General features: G+C 46.3%; 1 protein-coding gene across 4 annotated transcripts in view; it reads right to left on the bottom strand.

The window, feature by feature from the left end:
- KATNIP (katanin interacting protein) overlaps positions 1 to 21,754 on the bottom strand; it is a 233,032-nt gene that overhangs the window by 203,331 nt on the left and 7,947 nt on the right. For all 4 annotated transcript variants that reach the window (XM_069570404.1, XM_069570402.1, XM_069570403.1 and 1 more), the window contains exon 2: positions 10,323 to 10,378. In XM_069570404.1, coding sequence (XP_069426505.1) covers positions 10,323 to 10,378 — 56 coding nt within the window. The remainder of the gene's footprint in view (positions 1 to 10,322; positions 10,379 to 21,754) is intronic.

Here is a 21,754-nt window from a genome sequence, read left to right as displayed (position 1 = left end):
ATTCTCACAAGAGGGACGATGTGCTGTTCCATCGGACTGAAGCGGCGAGGAACAATGACCAATCTGTGTCCTGCTTTTTCTTAGCAAGAGTTCTCATCCTTCTCTGACTCGGAAGGGATTCGCTTTTTAATCAGGCCATTTTGCCCTCAGTATAATACTAATTACAATACCAGTCCTAAATTATAATACTCAACACGTATCCAAAGTGTATCTTTGGATGTACATCTTTGGATGTATCCAAAGATATGTAACCATTTTCATTTTTCCAGCTCCTAGTAAGTACCAGGCACCATTCTAAGCACTTTACATACATTAGCTCACTGGATCCTTACCTCACCCCTAGACTGTAGGTTCTATACTATCCCTACTCTTTTTTTGAAAAAATAAAAGAAAAATGATTTTATCTATTTATTTTTGGCTGTACTTGGTCTTTGTTGCTGCACGGCTTTTTTCTAGTTGTGGAGGGCGGGAAAGCACAAGTCACTCAGCTGGGTCCAACTCTTTGAGAACCCCATGGACTATACAGTCCATGGAATTCTCCAGGCCAGAATACTGGAGTGGGTAGCCATTCCCTTCTCCAGGGGATCTTCCTGACCCAGGGATGGAACCCAGGTCTTCTGCATTACAGGTGGATTCTTTACCAGCAGAGCCACCAGGGAAGCCTCTAATCATGGTGCATAGTCTTCTCATTTCGGTGGCTTCTCTTGCTGCTGAGCTAGGGCTCCGGGGGCAAAGGCTTCAGTAGTTGTGACACGTGGGCTCAGTAGTTGTGGTTCCCAGACTATAGAGTACTGGTTCAATAGTTGTGGTACATGGACTCAGTTGCTCCGAGGCACGTGGGATCCTCCAGGATCAGGGACTGAAGCTGTGTCTACCGCCTTGGCAGCTGAAGCCCATATTCCTACTCTTTAGAAGAGTAAGTCAGGCCACAGACAGGATAGGTATCTTGCCTGAGTGACGGCAGGAGCCTGGGAATCCGGGCTGTTTGGGTCCAGGGTTCACAGGCTCAACTACTTGGCTCTGCTGCTTCTAAACCCACCATGTGACTGACCTGCCCCTACAGAAATCAGAAGCTGTTCATGTCACCAGAGCCCCCACTGTCCAAGTTCTCAAAGCTACAGAGACCAAGACCACAAGAAGCAGAAAGACTAACTTCACCACAGGGAATGCAACTAGCTGTTGGATGTAAAATGAATTTCACTCTTCTCTGCCCAGAAATGTGAACAAAAAGGCTTCATTCCAGGAAAAGTACAGATTTGGAATGTCAGCTGTCACACCGGACAGGCTCTTGTAATGCAGCACCATTAGCTTCCACTGTCTTTTTTTCCCTCTTCCTTCCTTTTAAAAAAATTTTTTTTTAACATTTTCAACAAAGCAGTGGAGATCTGTAAACATGCAAGAGGCAGCTCCCGATCCCCGCAGAAGGACTGAAGCTGCAAGAACACAGAACTGAAATGAGCAAAGGGAAGGGTCTGCTGTTTGCAGGCTGGCGGGGTCTGAAACTTACAAGAAGAATCACTGGCCTCCTGCAATTGGCCACGACAGGTGCTTGGGGCCGAGGGCCCAGGAGATCTGGCACTCAGAAATCGAGGTGCTGGACATGCCCCCATGTTTTCAGGATAATACCCTGCTCCCATTCCCCGCTAAGCAAAGGACCAGGGACCCACAGCTGAGGCTACTGAGTGTGAGTGCCTCAGCTAAGGGCAGCTGTACTTGAATCTGGCCAGAATCCCACAAGGTGTCCTGAACAAAAAACTCTGCCCCACTCATGCACCATTACAAGACAAATTAGGATCATTGATTTTAAAAAATCACAACCTCTTTGATCCATTAATTCTATTTATAAGAGTTAACCTTTGGCTATACCTGCACATCTGCACAGAGATGCCTGCTCTACAATATTCTTATAGTAGCAGAAGACTCCTGATAGCCTAGATTAGTCATTAACCGGGAAGTGTCGGTCAGTCGCTCTGTCATGTCCAACTCTTTGCAACGCCATAGACTGTAGCCCACCAGGCTCCTTTGTCCATAGACTTCTCCAGGCAAGAATACTGGAGTGGGTTGCCATTTCCTTCTCTAGGGCATTAACTGGGAACTAGTTATATATTTAGGCTTTCCTGGAGGTTCAGTGGTAAAGAATCCTCCTTCAATGCAGGAGATGTAAGACACTGGCTCAGTCCTTGGGTCGGGAAGATCTCCTGGAGAAGGAAATGGCAACCCACTCCAGTATTCTTGTCTGGAGAATCCCATGGACAGGGGAACTGTGGCGGGCTACAGTCCATGCAGTTGTAAAAGACTCAGACACAGCTTACAGCCTAAACAACAAGTCATATATTTATGGACAAGTTCACAATTCTCTTGGACTTCCCTGGTGGCTCAGATGGTAAAGCATCTGTCTACAATGTGAGAGACCTGGGTTCACTCCCTAGGTTGGGAAGATTCCCTGGAGAAAAGTGTGAAAGTGAAAGTGAAGTCGCTCAAGCATGTCCAACTCTTTGCGACCCCATAGATAGTAGCCTATCAGGCTCCTCCATCCATGAGATTTTCCAGGCAAGAGTGCTGGAGTGGATTGCCATTTCCTTCTCCAGGGGATATCCCCAACCCAGGAATCGAACCCAGGTCTCCTGCACTGCAGGCAGACGCTTTACCATCTGAGCCACCAGGGAGGAAATGGTAACCCACTCCAGTACTCTTGCCTTGAAAATCCCATGGACAGAGGAGCTTGATGCAGGCTACTATCCATGGGGTCGCAAAGAATTGGGCATGACTGAATGACTTCATTTTCTCACTTTTACAATTCTCTAAATGTCATTTTTTAGTAGCAAAACTAGCTCTGAACTGACATGAAATTTAGTCTTTATCCCACCTTAGTAGTAGTATGAACATTCGTATTTTCCTACAGATATGTTAATATATTTGACTACAGAATGCTGACCCAGGGCTATACTTAGATAATACTACTTTCTAAATTCTAAAAAACTAGAAACACGTTTGGCTCCAAAGACGTCAGATAAAGGACTGGGTTTCTGTTCATTCACAGCGAAGTACTAGGCAGCCATAAAAAAGAATGAATGAGATTTGTATACATGTGCTGCTACAGGATATTCTCTGAGACACATTGTTAAGTAAAAAGAAAAACCCAGAACAATGTACTGCATGCTGTCATTGTGTTAAAAGGCAGGGGGTGGAGGTAAGGGCAGAGAGGGTAGAATATTTCTGGAAGGACAGAGACTGATTACAATGGTTGTCTCTTGGGAGGGCAGCTGGGGGGCCAATGTCAAGAGCATCGTACCCCTCAATGTATTTAGCGGTGTTTTTTTTTTAATTTCACTTATTTATTTTATTTTTGCCTGTTCTGGGTCTTCACTGCTATGCTATGGTTTTCTCTAGTTGTGGCAATTGGGTGCTAGACCCTAATTGAGGTGCATGGGCTTCTGATGGCTGTGGGTATTCCTGCTGTGAAGCTGGGGCTCTAGGGCACACAGGCGTCAGTAGCTGGGGCACGTGGGGGCTCAGTTGCCCTGTGTCATGTGGGATCTTCCCAACCAGGGATCGAACCCTGGTCCACTGCATTGACGGGCAGATTCTTAACCACTGGACCAGCAGGGGAGTCTCTGCCGCTTAGTATTGATTAGGCAGGTTGATCAGACTCTTTCTGGCCTCTGAGCCGGGAGAAGAAATAACTGGAAGAGAGGAGTATGAAGACAACACCAGGTCCAGGGCCCAGAGGGGAGTGAAGGCGTGCTCCTGGTGGCACACAGAGAAGCTGTCCAGAGAGCCTGGTCCCTGGAGGCTCCCTGAATCCTCGCCTCCCTGCTTTGCTGGGTCCCCCTGATATCCCAGTCTCCTCCTCTACTTGGCGAACACGAAAGGCGTCTCTAGTCCTTATACCACAAGGCTCTGTTAACAGCAGGAAGTGCTTGTGTGTGCGTATGTGTGCATGTGCACACTTACACGTGCGTGCAAAGGGAAGGCTTAACATTTTCTAGGCGCTTGAGTTAAATGACTTCTGCAGTCCTTTACAAACTGAGCTCAGCAGAAGAGTGTGCTGTCAGGGGCATTTTGCAGAATCTCCCATCAGCTGCAGGAGGAGGCAGTCCATTATCACAGAAGGCTCTCAGAGTGGTTTACAGTGGGGGCCCCAGAGCTGCCTGCCTGGGGCGCACAGCCAGGAACCCGGAAGCCTGGAATCAGCCTACAGTCCGCCTGGAGCAAGGAAGACCCCTTCAGCCCTGAGTGCAATTGTGCTGTCATTTCCATCTAAGGCCATGGCTGCCTCTCTGTTAAATTCTAGACACGCTAAGGAATGATCACAATTATGTAGCAACTAACATTTATGGAATATTTACTATGCACAGTGCTAGGCACTTTATCACTGCCTTGATTCTGTATACCAAGTCTCCAAGATGGGAATTATGAAATGAGGTGAGAAGGGTCAAGAGACTAGGCTAAAGGTCACAGGACAAGCATTTGAGCAGAAGCACATTGTGGGCTCCGTTCACAGAGTGGCCTGGGGCCTCCGTGGCTCTGTGTAAGAGCAGGGCGTATCCTCAACACCGTGCTCTCGAGCCCCACAGTGTTTCTGTTGCCATCTGTGGGCCCTGATCAGTAAGGGGTTGATGAATAAATATTTCTTCCTCCTCTATGTTTTCCTGTTTGTTTTTAAAAATTTTTAACACTGTATGAAAAATTTACTTTCTAATGATTTTTGAGTAAACCACAATGGCCAGGATTTCAGAAATCATTAACAATTCATGACCAAAGGCCAGAAACACTACATAAACTCCACAGGCGGGAGCCGTGAATCCTTGCTAGAGAAGAGGTGGCGGATATTTTTACCAGCTACTTCAAAAGTAGCTACTGACTTCAGGCCAGCCATCCAAGCAATATTCTTTCAGAAATGACTGTCATGCTTCCTAAGCCTCTGTTAAAGCCGCCTCTTCCAGGAAGTCTTCTCTCTCTCCTCCAACACCCGCTGGGGTTTTGATCTGGCTCTCCTCTATGCTTTTCTGCTATGCTATGAGCTTGTCTGTCTGGCGGGGGAAGCACCCAGGCTGAGAACTTAATAAGTATAAAACGCTGGTTCTCAGTATCTGTGGGCACAGTGGGAAAGGGGAGGGTGGTGTGAACTGGGAGATTAGGATTGATGTATGTACACTGGGTGTGTGCTCAGTTGCTTCACTCAGGTCCAAGTCTTGGCACCCCACTGGACTGAAGCCCACCAGGCTCCTCTGTCCATGGGATTCTCCAGGCAAGAATCCTGGAGTGGGTTGCCATGCCTTCTTCCAGGGGATCTTCCCAACCCAGGGATCAAACGCGTCTCCTGCATCACAGGTGGATTCTTTACCACTGAGCCACCGGGAAGCCCCCATATATACACTATCATGTGTAAAATAGATTGCTAGTGGGAAGCTGCTGAATAAGACAAGGTACTCAGCCCGGCACTCTGTAACAACCTAGAGGGGTGGGATTGGGCAGGGTGGGGGAGAGGCTCAAGAGGGAAGGGGCATAAGTATACTCATGTTGTTGTATGCCAAAAACAAACACAACATTGTAAAGCAATTATTCTCCAATTAAAAATAAATAATAACACACACACACACACACACAAAGGCTGGTTCTCATCCATGGCTGCATGTCAGAATCACTTGGGGGGAATTACAAAATTCTGATGCCTCGGTCACACCCCCAGAGATTGTGATTTAACTGATCTGGAAAGAGACCTGGACCGTTGTTGTTGTCGTTCAGTTGCTAAGTCGTGTCCGACTCTTTACATTCCCATGGACTGTAGCACGTCAGGCTTCCCTGTCCTTCACTGTCTCCTGGAGTTTACTCAAATTCATGTTCACTGAGCTGGTGATGTTATCTAACCCTCTCATCCTCTGCTTCCCTCTTCTCCTTCTGCCTTCAATCCTTCCCAGAATCAGGTTATTGAAAAGCTCCCAAGTGATACAAACATGTTGTGATATTTGTGAACTGCTGACATCCCAGCATCCAGCCCAAGGCCCGGTTCTGATACCTGCTTGTAGTCACGCAGGTCGGGGGGTGGGGGGGGGGTGGGGGTGGCACAGGGAGGATCCCATTAAAAGAAGACAGGTCTTCATCAAAAGTCATTACCCAGGGACTTCCCTGGTGGTCCAGTGGCTAAGACTCCGAGTTCCCAATGCAGGACGTCTGGGTTTGATCCCTGGTTAGGAAACTAGAACCCACATGCTGCAACTAAGACCTGGCATATCAAACATACATCTGTATACACATACACATACATTTAAATTTTACTTATTTATTTTTGGCGGTGCTGGGTCTTCCTCGCTCTACAGGCTTTTCTCTAGTTGCAGCGAGCGAGGGCTACTCTGCAGGTGCAGTTTGCAGGCTTCTCATTGAGGTGGTTTCTATTGTTGCAAAGCACGGTCTAAGCCACAAGGGTTTCAGGAGTTGCAGCTCCCAGGCTCTAGAGCGCAGTCTCAGTAGTTGTAGCACACGGGCTTAGCTGTTCCAGGGCATGTGGGATCTTCCTGGATCGGAAATGGAACCATAGTTCCTGTGCTGGCAGGCAGATTATTTACCGCTGAGCCACCAGGAAAGCCCTAAATTGTTTGTTTTTTAAATGCCCACCGTCGCCTTACAGGAACAAGGAAAGACTCAGTGTTGCCACTCTCCATTCTGCAGAGAAGCCAGAAGCCTGCATTTTTTTGGTGAAATCTCTCAATTTTTGAATATGATCAGCTAATTCTGGACTTCCCAGGTGGCTCAGTGGTAAAGAATCTGCCTGCCAAAGCAGGAGACACAGGTTTGATCACTGGGGTGGGAAAATCCCCTGGAGAAGGACATGGCTACCCACTCCAGTATTCTGGCCTGGGAAATTCCATAGACAGAGGATCCTGGCGGGCTACACTCCATAGGGCTGCAAAAGCGTCAGACACGACTTAGAGACTGAAGAACAACACTTAATTTTAAAAGATTGTCATAGGGTATGGGCCCAAAAAAAACACAACTTTGGAGCTGAAAGTGGCCTGGCAAGCTCATTGAGAACAGCTTCTCGTCCTCCCTTTGCAGCGCTGGCCCACCACCATGCAGGATGGTACCCAATCCCCACTGAGGATACAAACTGCCCATCCACCTGCCAAGGTGTGTGCTGTCCTGTATACCCTAGCCTCGAAGGAACATGACACAGGACCCTGTCTGCTTGTTCTCACCAGCTTATCTTTCCCTTGCCTTTCATGGAGACAAAGCTTCCGCTATACCTGGCATCCTGTGTAAGGCAGAGAGAGTCAGGAAGTGCGAACTTCACAGACAACGTGGGCAGGAATGCGGAAAGAGGAGGTGGGTGGAGAGGCATGTTACAATGTACAGGATGAGCGTCCTGGCAGCTTGCTATTAGTTTCTTTCTCTTGTTTTTCTAACCAAACAAAAGTCGTGTTAAGAAAGTCAGTGCTCTCTTTTTCAGAGGGCCTGAAACCGTTTTAAACATCTTTCAGGACTGAACTTGGATGTTGTGATAAACAACCCCATTCTCTGTTTTCCCTCACTTCAGGCATTTTTCAGAGGAGTGATGTGAAATGCTCTCCGCGGCTGGCATGCTGGGAGTAGCCAGGAGAGTGGCAATTAGGGGAGTCCTGTTGCCAAGGAGAGAGAGGAGGGGAGGGGAAAGTGTCTCTGCTAGTTATCGGCTGCCTTAACCATCATTTTCCAGTGAATTTCTTAACATGGATAAATAAGATGCTGTCATTACGCAACCAAAGGCCTCAGGTTTAAACAATTCATTCCCGGCCTTAGAGGGCTGGTACTCGCTCTTGATCATTTAATCGGGGGAGGCCAGGTGCCTGCAGGCCAGTGTTCACCCCCATTCTGGCTTCTCCACCCTGAGGCTTCTGGAAGGATCTTCATGGAGACAGGCACATCTGCTTTTTTCTTTTTTCATTTTTAGGTTTCACTTTATTCCTCATGATAAAAATCAGTACATAAAACACAAGGGGAAAACAAACAACCAAAAAACCCACTTCCATAATCTTATTGCCCAGATGAAACAACTGCAAATATTTTCTTTCAACGAATCAATCGTGAATTTTAAGACCAGCCCAAAAAAACCACCTAAAGCAGCAGTGGTCCCCAACCTTTTTGGCACCAGGGGCCAATTTTGTGGACAGTAAAGAATCTGCCTGTAATGCAGGAGACTCCAGGTTGGAACCCTGGGTTGGGAAGATCCCTTGGTGGAGGAAATGGGAACCCACTGCCTGGGAAATCCCGTGGACAGAGGAGGCTGATGGGCTGATGTCCATAGGGTGGCAAAGAGTCAGACATGACAGAGGGATAAACACTTTTGCTTTCAATTTTTCTGCAGATCAGGGTGGCATGGGGGGAGCGGTGAGGATGAGGGGAAGGATGGCTTCGGGATGATTCTCATAAGGCCCCCAGATCTCTCGCATGGGCATTCCACAGTAGGGTTCAAACTCCCATGAGAATCTAATGCCGCTGCTGATTGACAGGAGGTGGAGCTCAGGCGGTAACAAGAGTGACAGGGAGCAGCTGTAAATACAGATGAAGCTTCACTTGCTCACCTGCTGCCCTCTTGCTGTACAGCTTGGTTCCTAACAGGCCATGGACTGGTACTGGTCCATGGCCTGGGGGTTGAGGACCCCTGACCTAAAGTATTTCTACTCTGTATATTCAAAAGGGCTCTCACATTTGATACTTCTTCAGAAAAATGCCCCCATCAGAAAGGAGTGGGAAGAGCCACCCTAGTTCAGCTGCTGGAGTGCCCACTGGGGGCTGACACTGCAGTCTTCTTAGCATCCAAGTTCCTCAGTTATCTCCAAGCCCTCATCCCAGGCAGGCTGATAATATAGGAAGGAAAGCCATGCTGGCTGTTCTGACTACAGCTGAGAGAGGAGGTAATAGGAGAGAGGATGAGTCATAGTCAAGAACACAGGGTCCTTTGCAGGCCCACCCTAACCCACCTCCTCAGAGCTGGCTGGGGCGAGGCCATCACAGAAGCAGCAGCACCACAAGCTACAGAGAGAAGAATCAGGTCCTGTGGCCGTTTAAGCCCCTGGATGCATCTGAGCCTGAGAAGTTTCCTTTTGTCTTTGGAATCAGGTCTGTTTACAGTCAAGAGTGTGAGCACTGAAGTGTTGATGAATTTCAGGATTGCTCGATATAGGTGATGAGCACCCAAGACTTCAGACCCCTGCTCCCATCAGCCACTAAATAAGACTCAAATGTAAACTCCCACAGGCTTGGGACTCGATCGAAGGGCCCTTCAGTCATTCACAGGTCCTACCTGCCACTTCCCCTCTCAAGCTCAATGACCTTGCAACTTTCCTTGTTCGATCTTTCTGCATTTGACCATGTTGTTTATCTGGCCTGGAAAACTACTCACTCTCAAGAGTTAACCTTTACATCAGCCTTTCTTGATACCACTGGCAGAGGTAGGCGATCCCTTTTCTGCACTGAAATCCCACCCTTTGTCCTTCTCTCCCGGGATTGGTACTTTCACACTGTATTGTGATGACCTCGTGGCACATCCTTCCAATGGTGCTGTGCACACCCTAAATCAAGGACTGTCTCTCATCCTTCCCTTAGTCTTAGCCCTGGTGCCTAGCACAGTGCTAGTGGGCTCAGCGTACTGAATTTCAAAAATTTCAAGAATGGTTAGTTTCAAGTATGTGGTATATTTCAATATTTTGTAGCTCTTCCCATGAAGAACTGGGGCCTATTTCCCCATTCCCCTTGAATCTGTGTTGACCTTGTGATCTGCTTTAAAGCATAGAAAGTAGCAGAAGTGACACCGTTCAAGTGCCGAGCCTAAGGCTCAGGAGTTTCCGAGTCCTCCACTGTTATACTCTTGAATCTCTGAACCTAAGTGAATCAACCTGTCTAGCTTGCTGGAGGAGGGGAGGACATTGAAGGAGAATTAAAGCACCATAACTGATGCTCCGACAGCCCCAGGGTGACACAGCTGTTAACGGCCAATGCATAAATAAAGCCCAGCTGTGGTCAGCAAGGCCTGGCCCATCAGCAGAATCTTTAGGGGAAGCTGAGCCCAAATGGCTGACCCTCAGAATCATGAACTAAACCCACAGTTGTTTCAAGTCACTAAAATCTGGGTGACTTGTTACACAGCCATAACTGACTGATACATTCAGTAAGAGATTATTAGTGACACTGGGTTGATAACTCCAGTTGCCAACTATCTTTGGGTCAGGGATTCAAGCAACAGACTCAAAAAAGGAGATCCAGGGATCTTTAAACCACCAGCCCATTCCCTCAGATCCTTTTAAATTCAGTTGCTTCCCACCAGCCCTCATCAGTGGCTCATTTACCTCCTTTTTCTCCCGAGAGCAGGACCGGCTTCTCTCAGCCTTTCGCAGAGTCTGACCTGCAGCAGTTCAAAAGCAAAACCAGAGATTTTGAGGCTGTTTTAAAACAGCTAGTTTATCACCAAAAAAGCTTTTTATTTGCAAAACTGAATAGACGGGACCAATCATAATCAAATGATTTTAAGAAAATGTAGCCTATTATGATAATGGGAAAATGGCATACTCTTGAAATAGACCAACGGCAATGAAATGGTAATTCACACACTCACATTATTTGACTATAATGAACAAAACCTCCGCTCTTTAATCTAGAACATTATCTGCACTTTGCAAGGGCCGACAGACTGTAGTTTTTCCCAGTCAAATTACATTTTTATTAAATTGTTTGGAATTATATAAAATGCCTTCCACCGTGCGCATACATATAACCTTTGATGAGTGCGTGCCAATATGCAGCGCCAAACCTCCGATCTCGCTGCATAGGTGCTGGTGCAAATGTGAATTAGCAGTAATCACCCCCATTTCACATAATGGGGCAATTTCAGAGAGAATTGTTGCTTTTCTCAGAAAACTAGAAGACTAACGTTGAAGGTATGCATACATTTCACAGATCGACATCAGGATGTTTAAACATGCTACTCCAAATGCAGTTTTCACAACTTTGATGGAAGCAGCCGTTATGAAAGGAGTCCTTGATGGAAAATTAATGGATCGCTCTGGTTTTAGAACATAAGACAGGAGTCTCCCTGCACATCGTCAGAGTGTCTCGCAAACTGTCCAGCTTCACTCTCGGGTGGCTATCCGTGAGAAGGTCACAACCACATGTTCCATTAACCAGGAGCATTCTGAAGGTGGGAACAAAAAGGCTGAGTGATGACTCATTGAGACGCAAGAGAAGTGGACAGAGTCAGAGAGGAAAGACTTTCTCTTTTCAATTAATTTGGCTGCGCCAGGTCTTAGTTGTGGCAGGTGGGATCTCGTTCCCTGACAGGGGACTGAACCTGGGCTCCTTGAACTGGGAGCACGAAGTCTTAGCCACGGACTGCCAGGTAAGTCCCAGATGTTTATCTTTGCATGTGGTCACTTCCGGTGGGTCCACATATGACTAAGACACAGAGAGCTGCTCATAGCTGGTAAAAAAAAAAAAAAAGCTCAGGTCAAAAGATGAGGCTCTTTCCAAAAAAAGGATAAGGGAAAAAGCAAAGGTGCAAAGATGAACCTGTGGCACTGGCCAAACTTTGGGCCCATATATAAAAGGATGTAGAAAAGAGGTAGCTATTTGTAGGAGACCCTGGGTAATACAGTATCATGGTATAGCAGACATCTTTGGAGGTATCTGCTGAGCTCATGATGACACTCTAGACTGCTCCCTTCTCTCTTTTCTTCCTCTGTATCCCCACGGTGGTCCTGCGGCAACCATGATGGTACATGACCCCATACCCTGAATTTGGTATGCTCCACTGGGTATGGGCCCTTGACCCAATCACAGCCAATGAGAATCCCAGCCCTTAACATTTGAAATTGATTCTGAAAGACAGAGAAGAGAGAGGGCTGAAGCAAGGCTACCTCCACGTGTGAGCAGCCACCAGCCACTGGCTTTAGGGACAGATTAACAGAGAATGACAAGACAGAGTGAGTGGATCTGACACCCACAGCATGCACGCCTTTGTGTTTCACAGACACCTACTTTGCTTAGGTTCTTCGTGTGTGTGTTTGCTTTTTTTTTTTTTTTGGCCTTAAGACAACCTAGGGTTTTAAAGACGAAAAAGAGCCCAGAAAAGGACTTCCCTGGTGGTCCAGTGACTGAGAATCCAACTGCTAACGCAGGGGACATGGGTTCAATCCCTGGTCTGGTAAAATTTCACATGCCTTGGGGCAACTAAGCCCTTGAGCCAAAACATCTGAAGCCTGTGAGCTCTAGAGCCCGTGTTCCACAACAAAAGAAGCCACTCCAAGGAGAAACCCACGCACTGCAACTGGAGAAAGCCCAGCACAGCTAAAAATAAAATTAATTAATTACTTAAAAAAAAAAAAAGCCCAGAAAAAGATACCACTGTGCTGCAGGATGCCCGTGGCGGGGGAGGTTTTACATGGGTGGACAGGGGGTAGACGAAAACACTCCGTACTTTGCACTCAATTTCCCTATGAACCTAAATCTACTCCATAAAGTTTATTGATTTAAAAAAAAACAGCCTGGGATCGAGGGATCAGGTGATCCAGGCTGTCATGTCGATTCTAACCTGACTTCTGATCCCTAATGCTCTGGGGCAGGAGCTAGGTTGGACGGCTCCTCCAAACCCTTCTGCACACCTGCTCTGGCTGTTGGTTGAGGGCCTCTGGGTCGGCCCTAAGGTGGACCAGGGACGACACACCAGGTAGTAGGAGACCCGGGAGCTGGAAGGGGACAGAGCAGGCTGGCGTTGCTCTGGGCTGACAGGTCAGGGAGCTCTAGCAGTCGGCAAGATGCCTGCAGAGCCAAGCAAAGCCCGCGACAAGGGCTGGGAGCAGGAGGGAAACAAAGCTGGTTCAGGGTGAACACAGCAGACCCCAGAGTCCGGCAGAGGCCCTTCACGTGCTGGTCACACACAGGCTTGAGGATCCAGTCCAGGGGATTGCTGCATGTTATGAGATCTTAGATAACTCACAGGATCCAACAGGTTCTCTCTGGGCCATATTTTCTTTCAAATTTTTTTTTTTTTTTTTAATGAGAAGCAGGCTGAATCACCTAATGAGTTTGCTTTCCACCTCTAAAATTCTGTGATACCAATAAAGAGCAATAAAGAAAATTAGGGTGGGCCATAAAAAAAAAAATTAATGCAAAGAACAGAGAGCTTAACCACTGAAATTTGCAAGCAAATTTCTCTATTGGAGTTAATTAGAAGATTCTTTATTCATTAAATTGGAAGATAATTTGCTTATTTTTCAGTGAAGATAATTCACTCTAATTATGCACGTTTGTTATCAAATGCCTCTGTCCTCACATCACTGAGCCCCTCTCCTCTCCAGGTAGCTCAGTGTGGAGACGGCTCCTTCTCCCCACGGACAGAGGAACCAGATTACATGGCGCCTGTCTACTGCACTTAGCTCCTTTGAGTAGCTTCCAAAAAGATCTCATTTTACCCTCATGACAACTCAGGGAGGGGGGAAGAAGGTGACATTAACATCAATATATGCTGCTTGTGAAATGAAGGGGCTGTTCCTCCGCATTTTGCAAGGTGACCTGCCAGCTACAGCCAGAAAACAATAAATAAGGCCAAATGTAAATACTACATGTGCACCTCACTTTAGAAAACAGATGTTGGCCTGGGGAAAAGAGAAAAAAAAAAAGACTGCATTGAATTGTTGTAAATATAACACCATTCTCCCATGTAGGCTTTCAGAGAGATTGTATCTGCACTTAGGATTAATTTTCAATGGTTGGAAGATTCTGACACTTGAGTTTCACTTTGCTCTAGATGCAGATAATAATGTTCATCGCTGCCACTTAGAGGGAAGTTGCATTTTCCTTGGATGTTAGATTCTGAAGTTGGCAGGCATGGGAAAATCAGTGTCAAAATTCCCCTTGAAAAACAGCCTTAAACGTCTTATAAAGAACAGTCTCCAGGACACAAGATTTTATACCCACTGATGTAGACCTATGTGCATGTGTAATATTTGGTGCATTTGGAAATCCATGGTATGTGATAAAAGACATATGCAAAATATAACTTTATGTATTTCTAATTAAACTATTTTTAATTTTTTATGATCTACGCTTTTTTTTACATATTCATTTTTATTTATTTATTTGGCTGTGCCACATCTTAGTTGTGACATGTGGGATTTCTGATCTTAGTTATGGCACGTGGGATCTCTAGTTGCAGCAGGCGGAATCTATTTCCCAGACCAGGGAGGGAATGCAGCTCCCCCTGCTTTGGGAGGTGTGGAGTCTTAGCCACTGGACCACCAGGGAAGTCCCTAAATTACAACTATTGTAATTATTTCCCTCTATTCTTTTGTCTTGGGGTAGAAGGAACTTGTCAGAGGTCGGGGCACGAATCGGGCACCAATATGATGAAGGCTAAATGTTCTGGACGGGACACCTACTAAGGGCCAGGTTCTATGCACCAGCTTCATCTCCTGTATTCTCACATTCACTCCTCCAGGTCAGGAGTCAATAGGGTTTCTCTATAAAGGGCCAGAGAATAAAATTAAAGAAAAAAAATTTATAGGTCATAAAGTCATGCAGTTTTAAGGTCTCTGGTGCAACTACTCAACTCTGCCATTGGAGGGTGACAAGAGCCACTGATACACGTAAACAAACCAGTATAGGAGGGCTCTCCAGGTGTCTCAAGTGGTAAAGCATCTAGCATCCACCTGCCAAGTAGGAGACCTGGGTTCGATCCCTGAAGAAGTTTATTTCTTCTGCTGTCCAAATACGAGGGCTCATCCTGTTCTCATTTTATGTATCTATGTCATTTCATTTAAATGGCAAATATCCCACTGAGATGCCACTTCATCTCAATCATTGGGCTGGCAAAAATCCAGAGATGTGGCAATATACTGCTGACGAGAGCTGGGAAGAAGGCCTTTTAGAGTACTGTTGGGAGACGTATAAAATGATACAGGCGCTGTGGAGGGGATTTTGGCAACATCTTCAGAGAGGCTTTTGGCAGTATCCCTTTAAGCTAGCAATATCCTTTCTAGGAATCAACCGGGAAGAAATACCTCCACAAACAGGAAACAAATGCATGCACGAGGTATTTCCTGCATTGTGATTTGCAATGGAAAATATGAGAAGTGACCTATAAGTCTATCACAGCGGAGGACCGGCTGAATAAATATGCTGGACCCACACAAGGGAATGGAATACTGGGTGCGAGAATGGCAAGCTGATAAGATGGCCATATGTTCAGTGAAAAACTCAAGGGGCAGAAACTTGACATTATATGATTCTTTTCTCTGTGAAAGAGGGAAAATAAGACTGTACTGGTTCTATTTATACTGAGAACTACCTGGAAAGCACATGCGCAACAGTGGCTGCTCAATGTAAACTTTTTATATTGTTTTTATTTTTGAAGGATTTAGATGGATATATTTCCTATTCAGGAAACTAAAACACTTTGCTGTACAGCAGAAACTAACACAACCACGAAAGCAACTAAACTCCAAAAAATAATAATAATAATAATTAAAGAGCAAGAAACAAAGGAAACCATACTATGATTGGAATTGGCATAAGTAATTTAACTAGTATGTCAGAAAACATGACATATGTGAGAGTCACTCAGTTGTGTTCGACTCTGCGACCCCATGGACTGTAGCCTGCCAGGCTCCTCTGACTATGGAATTCTCCAGGCCAGAATACTGCAGTGGGTAGCTATTCTCTTCTCCAGGGGATCTTCCCAACCCAGGGATCAAACCCAGGTCTCCCTCATTGCAGGTGGATTCTTTACCATCTGTACCACCAGGGAAGCCCAGAAAACATGATACATAGAATGCAACAACAAAAATGTATTTTGGACTCTAAAAAAAAAAAAAGAAACTAGAATATACTTAAAATATTAAATGTCCAAAAGGTCTGGTTCAGATTTTTTTTAACATAGTGAAAAATGCTGTTGACATTCCCATCCAAGGTGCAAGGGAGGGAAAAAAAAGTAAGCCTCCATGGACCTTGGGATCCTGTAACTTGCTTGAAAGAAAACACAATCAGAGGACACACTGCCTTTTTTTTTTTTTTTTTTTTTTGCTGCACCACGGGATCTTGGTTCCCCAACCAGGGATCAAGCCCGCCCCCACCTTCTGCCCCGCTCTGCAGTGGAAGCTCGAAGTCTTAAACCACTGGACCAGGGAATTCGCTGAACTACTTCTTTCAAGACATCAGTCTGTGATGTGTAAGAGATAAGAATAAAATAAGGATGAAATACGGTTTCTGGACATTGAAACAATTTCTAAACCAAGCCAGTAGGCTGGTGGTGACTTGCTTGTTTATTTGAGGGTAAAGTTTTTTGTTGTTGTTGTTTGTTTTTAAATAAAATGGCTAGATAAGGTGAGAAAGGAAAAAGATAAAAGGAAAGGAAGATTACAACCTGTCCAGATGGGTTGTCGGACTCATGATTTCCAGGTATTTACTGGGAACCTGCCACTGCCAGGTTCCTCCCCAGGTGACAGTTCTCGGAACTCCCTATCATCCACAACAGGCTTCCCTGATGGCTCAATCCATTAAGAATCGCCTGCAGTGCAAGAAGGCCCAGGTTCAATCCCTGGGTCGAGAAGATCCCCTGGAGAAGGGAATGGCAGCCCCCTCCAGGATTCTTGCCTGGAAAATCCCATGGACAGAGGAGCCTGGTGGGCTACAGTCCATGGGGATGCCAAAGAGTCAGATATGACTTTAGCAACTAGACCACCATCACCGTCATACACAACAGCAAAGCCACGAAGCTCAGAGAAGCAAGGTAACTTGCCCAAGGTCACAGAGCAAAAAAGAGAAAGAACTTGGGTTAGCAACCTGTCAGCCTAGCTGCTAATCCAGTGCTCACTACACCTGGCAGTCTGCCTGCCTGTCCTTCAACTCCAGGAATGGGAGTGCCCCAGCCCCACTGGCCTTCAGCCCCATCCCAGCTTTCTGAACCTTGATCCTTCCACCTACAGCCTCTGCAGAGACACGTGTGACAGAGGAAAATGGCAGGGTGGGGACAGGGCTGAGCCCCTGCCCAGCCTAATGAGGAATCTCAGTTTGTCTCTAGCTGCTGGTTTCCAGGCAGGAATGTGGGCTCAGTTTTGTTAGGTGAGATTCTTCCAGAGGAGCATAGGTTTGTGAAAAAAGCTTCTAATTTTTAAATGTTGACAAACAATTTAAAAAATGTCAGTGCTCTGGACGGGCCCAGCAAAAGAGGCCTCTTGGGACTTCCCGGGTGGTCCAGTGGTTAAAACTTCGCCTGCCAGTGCAAGGGGTGTGGGTTTGATCCCTGGTTGGGGAACTAAGATCCCACATGTCTCATGGCCAAAACACACAAAACCTAATACAGAAACTATATTGTAACAAATTCAATAAAGACTTTAAAAAAAAGCCTCTAGTTTCCAACCTAATAGACAGCTAGGGCAGAAAATCACTCCTCCCATTATTTCCTCATCTTTGTGTCATGGACCCTTTCTTGTGCATGTGGGTGGAAACAGACCTCTTTAAGGAAATCTCATCATAATAACTAAAATCTATTAGACAAAGAGCATGACTGTTTGGGAGCCAAGTAAACAAACATTGGCTCCGAGACACACTTTCCTCTTCAAATTCTTCTTGTGCACCTCCAGGCTGGTTCTGGTCCTTTGAGTTCCATCCTGTTTTCTGAACACCCGAAACAATATCCCTGTCACTCTTCCTTTGCATTTTCTGTGGAACTGAAATTCCCAGGGCCCAGTTTACTGCCAAATTACCTGAGATAAACAAGTCATGCTAAGATCCTCTTTTCCTTTCCAAACCTAAACAGCAGCTGGCAGCTAGAAATGGTTATTTATAACCTGCACACTGTTCCACTCATTTGCTTGGTTTAGAAACGCTTAGCCGTGCATTCTTCGGCTGGGCTTGGTAATCAGATGAGAGCCTGGGAAGGATGCTGTGCAGTGGCTAAGAGGCTGGGCTCTGGGTCAGCCACTCATTACCTGTTTGGGAGTCCTAATAGTTCCGACTCCATTTCCATCCATTTTAAGGCTAAGGTAGTACATGTGAGGGACTTCCCCCGGGCTCCAGTGGCTAAGCATCTGCCTTGCAATGCAGGGGTCTCAGGTTCGATCCCTGGTTGGGGGGCTAAGGATCCCACGTGCTGCAGAGGAACTAAGCCCATGCGCCACAACTGGAACCTGAGGCAGCCAAAAACAAACAAACACAGAAAAGAAGTGTCCTGCACGTAGTAGGTACTCAGCAGTTTCCTCTCCCAGAAACAGCTGTTCGGGGATCTCAGGGAGTTCTGGCGATCTCTGGTACCCAAACATATCCTCAGTCTGCCACTTCCTCTCCATCATCCCTTTGTGAACTCCGCTATCTCATCAATAGCCACCTGGTAGATCTCCCCCCTGCCCCGCACCCCCGACCCCACGCAGCCATCTAAAAATGAGACCTCATCATTCTCGACTTGACCATCCTCTGGTGTGTTTCACTTTGTACATTTCCCTCTTCCCCTTTACGTTCACACCTCTGCAGCCCCCAGTCTTCTCCCTGGATTCAGGATCCCTTCCTGCCTCGGGGCCTTTGTCCTTACCCCCTAGGTCTTCTTGTCAATCAAATCTCAGCCTAAAGGAACCCCCTTGCTCAGAGAGGACTAGCGCCCAGCTCTCCCGACTTTGATCTTCTGCACAGGACTTATCTGATCTCTTTTTTGATGCTGTGGTCTGCCTGCCTTACTAGATATCAGCTCTGTGAGATCAGAGGCTGCTGTCTGGCCTTTTTTTTTTTTTCCCTTCAATTACTGTATTACCCACACCTGGCACAGTGCCTAGAAGGAGTAGGCTTGGGGAGACATTTCTGAAATCAATGAATGAGTGAATGACCAAATATCTGAATGGAAAGGCAGGAGGCATGATTACGAATGGCTATAAAGACTTCATCTTCTCTTCCAATGTGTTTTCTTGACCCTTTCCCCTTTCTCTTTCCGGGACAGCGAAATGAAATATGACAAAGTAAGTTTAATGCACCATTGGAGATAATTGAAAAATATTGATTTTTTTTTTCACTTGAAATAGTAAAGATAAGTAAATGCCACACATCTGTAATCTAATCAGTGGTCTCTGTGAGACATGATTCCTAGGCTAAAATGGACTTTGGTCTACCTCTATATCCATCATACAAGTTTCCAAACTTACTCCCATGCCACACTCCCTATCCTCCCATTCCAGTTCCCCAGGGAATACAAGTGAGGCCCCTGCATTTGTGAAAATACGTGTATGTGTATGTACATTCAAATTAAAGTGTCCTTTGGGTATTTTCACCCTCTCTCCAAACTAATAGTATCTTGGAAGACATGAGACTGTGCAGAAGATCCCCAAATTCCTACGGAAAAAGATGCAATCCTTCCCCTGAGAGCTAATTTTACTGAGAGCTCATAAGTACTGCGAACTGTTCTAAGGGCTTTAGAAATGAATTCACCTGATTCTTGCAGCAGCCCTATGGGAAGATCCTACAGTTAATCTCCATTTTACAATTTAAGAGTCTAGGTACTGAGATGAAGTAACTAACTCCCACCCCCTACCCTCCACCCTGGGCTGAGATCACATGGCTGGGAAGAGGAGTTCCAGAATTCAAACCTCTTTAGGTCAACTCCAGGATGAGTTTGAGCAAACTCTGGGAGATAGTGAAGGGCAGGGAAGCCTGGCGTGCTGCAGTCCATGGGGTCACAAAGAGTCAGATACAACTTAGCAACTCAACAACAACAGGTGAGCATCAAGAAGAAGATAAGTTGTTGTTGTTTGTCTCTAAGTGGTGTCTAACTCTTTTGCAACCCCATGGACTGTAGCCCACCGTGGGATCTGGGATTTCCCGGTCAAAAACACTGGAGTGGGTGGCCCTTTCCTTCTCCAGGGCACCTTCCTGACGGAGGGATTGATCCCACATCTCCTGCAAGTCTCCTGCACTGGTAGGCAGACTCTTTACCACTGAGCCACCAGGGAAACCCTTGAAGGGAAGGAGAGGAGAGTCCAAACTCTCAGCCCTGGTTTTTACGGTTCCCCTCGGCATGGTTAAAATAAAATCTCCATCCCAATGGAAGCAGGAGGCAGAACTCCCATTGTGCAGGTTCACTGGGAGAAAGGCTTTGTTGTGGGGGTAGAGCAATGGACTGAAAGAGATCTGGGCCTTGTTCTCCCCTTCCTGAGCTGCCCACCAGGGGTTCTTAACCGCCCCCCTCCTCCCATGCCACGGCCTCCATATCCAATTAATGTGATAGTGATCAGACTACATTCAAAGTCACTTACTGGCTGAAACCAGCCCATATACATTTGTCTGGTCTCCAAAAAACAATTTTATTTTTTCCAGCTAACATTTAAAACTGGGCAGATTTCACATGTATAAATCCTGAGTTCTGGATTCTTTTGAAAAACTGAAAAATCTGTTGACATGGGGTCTGTGTTCCTGCCTGGCAACAGTTGTTGGGAGCTGAGGGCAATGGCCCGCCGGATGGCCCGTGGTACCCTCTGGTTCCTTATCCCCGCCCATCTCCCCAGTTGTCTCTCTGCCACTGAGGTCAAGTCCAAGTTGCCATTTATCAGCAGGTCTCAGAGTTTTTCCCTACAGTAAAGATTCAAGTGAAAGTTCATGGGTTCATGTTTCCAGGAGAATGAATCATTGTCATCATAAGTACTTACATGTGTACTTCTCATGTGCTAACCCTTGATTTAAAGGCTTGGCAGCTATTAATGTATTTAATTCTCACAACAACCCTAGGAGGTGAATACATTTATTATCTCTATTGTATAGATGACAGAGGGTTTCCCTGGTGGCTCAATGATAAAGAATCTGCCTGCCAATGCAGGAGACGCCGGTTTAATCCCGGGGTCAGCAAGATCCCCTGTAGAAGGGAATAGCAACCCACCCTAGGGGCTTTCCTGACAGCTCAGGTGGTAAAGAATCCGCCAGCAATGTGGGAGACCTGGGTTCGATCCCTGAGTTGGGAAGATCCCCTGAAGAAGAGAAAGGGTACCCACTCAGCATTCTGGCCTGGAGAATTCCGTGGACCGTATAGTCCATAGGGTCACAAAGAGTTGGACGTGACTGAGCAACTTTCACTTTCTAGTATTTTTGCCTGGAGAATCCCATTGACAGAGGAGGAGCCTGGGGGACTACAGTCCGTGGGGTCACAAAAGAGTTGGACACAACTTAGCAACCAAGCAGCAACAACATAGATGATCCGAGATGGAGGAAGCCACAAGCTTTAAGAAATTAGTAGACAGCAGATTTCTTTAGGAAATTCCCAGATATGCAAAATATATTCAGGTGTTGAAAGAACCTGAGGCAAAGCAGCATAATGAAATAAACCTGGCTGCTGCCGTGTTATACTACCTGCCCGGTCCCGGCAGGCCTCTAAATCTATGACATCTCTGCAGTATCTTCAGGGCTCTGAGACATATCAGCATCCCCAAATGGGATCCTGGACTAGACCTGTCAGGCCCCTTCCAGCTCTAACCTTCTGTGATTTTATATGGGGATATACAATGTATCTAATTACTTCGGGACTCTTTGGAGAGGACACACACACACATCATGAGGTTCAAGTTCACTAGAGTTTAGAAAAGTGTCATGATCTCTGCAGGGGTCCAGTGGTTGGTGACTAGACATAGATGATGCTGCATTCACCTGTTTTACTATCCCCGAGGGATGTTAAGTTGGGGGCCGTGTAATCAGCCCAGGGTGGTCAAGGTAGCATCAGGCTCCAAGATGAGATGGGAGATAGCAGTGACAGGGACTTCACTGG

This window comes from Ovis canadensis, chromosome 24, assembly GCF_042477335.2.
Source record: "Ovis canadensis isolate MfBH-ARS-UI-01 breed Bighorn chromosome 24, ARS-UI_OviCan_v2, whole genome shotgun sequence".
NCBI lineage: Eukaryota > Metazoa > Chordata > Mammalia > Artiodactyla > Bovidae > Ovis > Ovis canadensis.
The sequence above is the reverse complement of the archived record's forward strand: the minus strand, read 5'-3'. Positions and strand labels throughout refer to the sequence as shown.